Genomic DNA, 2,496 nt, shown 5'->3' on the forward strand with positions numbered 1-2,496 from the left:
AGCGACGTAGTTAGCGACGCAGACGTCATCATTAGCGACGAGAATTGGGCACTTAGCGACGAGAATAGGCTTCTGACAAGCACCAGTACCAATGAACCAAGATACTGAAAATCCCGTGTCTAATGATGCAACAGCGTCAGGTTCATCAATTGCAGCTGGACTTATACCTTCAACGGAGACAACTACAAGTGACAAATCTGCCCCAAGTCAAGTGATTTCGTTCACATGTTTTGTGGCAGATTGCCGGTCGGGAAAGCAACTGAAGAACAGAAAGGCTTTGAAGCGCCATCTGCGACAAGTCCACAGTAAGCGTCTCTTATGAAAAATCAAAGCCCTACCTAACTTTACTGATTATAATCTTCGGTGCTAGAATTAGATATACCTGCAGATCCAACTGGAGTTGCTATTGCATATGGTCCAGGAGATTGTATCTTTCCGAACTGTCGGTTTCCAACTGAAAATGCAGAGGTTTATCAAACACACTTGCACAATGAACATTGTAAGTAAGAACATCATTGTTCAAACGCTAATTTCTTATATTGACAAAATTTCAAGCTCTTACGTATATTGAGCCCACCGTCTATAATGCAGACTATGCTTTAGAGGTATGGGAGGAAGAAAATGTATCTTCAAGTTCGCATAATTTGGATGAAGGATTTTTTCAAAGATTTGACGCTGCATTTGAAAAAATGATATCTGAAGAAAAATGGACTCTCACAACAGGGAAGGTTGTGGAAGATGAACTATATAAGCTAGGAAAACGATGCAAATTTGAACAGTAAGTGCATGCAATTGTCTTGAAGATCAATGGTTGTGTAATCAACACGACTTCCCCCCCAGTCCATGTCACTCTTGGATATTGGATACAGCAGATGAAAACTACACGCTCGAAGGTCACTTTACCAAGGAGGAGCTCAAAGAGATAGATGCTTACAAACCAGCAACTCTCCCAGATATTCCTGACGACGTAGCAGAATATATGAGAACCTTGAATGCAGTAAGCTATCAGTTTTTCCCACTTTAATTACATAGATGAAATGTGAGATTTACTAACGGCTGTTGGCGGAAACTTTAGAAGACTACAAATGAACTGCGGAAACAATGTCTGAATTGCCCTTGGAATGAACCTTTCAATCGCGACCAGGACTTTGATGTTGATTGGGTTTTTGGCACAATGCTTATGATGTATGTTACATAACCTTCGCTGGTTGATATTGTGTAGAGCTAACTTCTGACATGCAGGATCCGTGAATACGAATCAGGCAATCTGGAGACACCGCATCATGAACTGTGGTATATGCTCCGCATATGGTGTATGGTAGATAGATTGTTTGATAATGTACCAGGAATGGAAACTGTAAGGTATGTAAAATTTGTCTGAAAGCTGTTATTCATATCCTTACATTTTTTTTTATTAGAGGAGAGTCGGCAAGTATTAGCACCGCCATGCGCAAAAATGAAAATCGGATTATTTCGTCTGTTACCAAAATGAAACGAAAAGTAATGGGCAGGCGTGGAGATTTACTGTTGCAAAAGGGTGTAGCTGAATACGGCTGCGCTGAAGCAGGTGCCAAGTACGAAGGTCTAAAGGGCAGTAAAAGGATGTTGGACAGTGGATTGAAAGCGCCGAAAATGCTCAAGGATATGATGAACAACCTTGCATTTATGTGCGAAAATGAGGAAGATCGAGTTGTGAATCTTAGGACAGTAGGATACATACATTCTGGTAGGATTGTGTTTGTGAAATCATTGAAGGAATTACACTTGAAAGTTGATATACTTCATTAGCATTGTCAATGGAGATTTTAATCATGGATGCCCCCAATGGATATGTTGCTAGGCTAACAAGATCAACACAATATGATATACCGCAGCAGGTTTCAAACATAAGTACAAAGCTTCTGCCTCTGCTATCCGTACTATTATCCACAAAGGTACAAGATGATGTTTGATACTATTTTTATGATCAAACAGAAATGGTTAACAAATATATGTTTGCAGTTGCTGATCAAGGAAGTCATCGACACTGTTGAAAATCGTTCAAATGACTCTGAATCTCCGCAAATTCAATTGAGAAATGCTTTTCAAAGGCAAGGATCGCCTGATCGTACGACAAAAAGAAAGTTGTTGCCATCTTGTAATCACACGCCCGTTAAAAAGCGGTTATAAGAGACATACAAGCATTGAGTAATACCCAGTGCATTACTGATGGCGTAAGAGCATCAAACATTTCAGTAAATAAAGTAATTCAGTGTAAATATATGTTATGAGAATCTTTTAAACAGTTTAGATTGAATGTAGTAGGACTTTAAGATATGTTGTGTAAAAACGAAAATGTTTTTGGTCTGAAATTATTTTGGCGGGTAAGCGCTACGAAAGCCTTTCGTTTGCAACGATAACTTGATCTTACTGTATGTGGTATAGTAATAAGTTTATCTTGTCGGATGTAGCGTTCACCTGTTTCAGGGCCATGTATAAATAGATTGTGCGGTTGAC

General features: G+C 39.4%; 1 protein-coding gene across 1 annotated transcript; it reads left to right on the forward strand.

The window, feature by feature from the left end:
• Positions 1-2,265, forward strand: K450DRAFT_264107 (uncharacterized protein). The gene is made up of 8 exons (XM_051592753.1): positions 1-305; positions 371-499; positions 592-778; positions 841-997; positions 1,079-1,185; positions 1,243-1,362; positions 1,419-1,934; positions 2,002-2,265. The coding sequence occupies exons 1-7, from the start codon at positions 92-94 to the stop codon at positions 1,786-1,788; spliced, it is 1,284 nt and encodes a 427-aa protein (XP_051439923.1). The 5' UTR covers positions 1-91; the 3' UTR covers positions 1,789-1,934; positions 2,002-2,265.
• Positions 2,266-2,496: the final 231 nt, after the last annotated feature.

The sequence above is a fragment of the Umbelopsis ramanniana genome, assembly GCF_025399195.1.
Source record: "Umbelopsis ramanniana AG unplaced genomic scaffold K450scaffold_146, whole genome shotgun sequence".
In the NCBI taxonomy this organism is placed as follows: domain Eukaryota; kingdom Fungi; phylum Mucoromycota; class Umbelopsidomycetes; order Umbelopsidales; family Umbelopsidaceae; genus Umbelopsis; species Umbelopsis ramanniana.

Bases quoted from the DNA above. Each gene is read 5' to 3' on its own strand.
- K450DRAFT_264107 (XM_051592753.1), top strand. From the start codon at position 92: ATGAACCAAGATACTGAAAATCCCGTGTCTAATGATGCAACAGCGTCA. The intron at 306-370 runs GTAAGCGTCTCT...CTTCGGTGCTAG, and splicing joins CCATCTGCGACAAGTCCACA to AATTAGATATACCTGCAGAT. The intron at 1,186-1,242 runs GTATGTTACATA...TCTGACATGCAG, and splicing joins TTTGGCACAATGCTTATGAT to GATCCGTGAATACGAATCAG.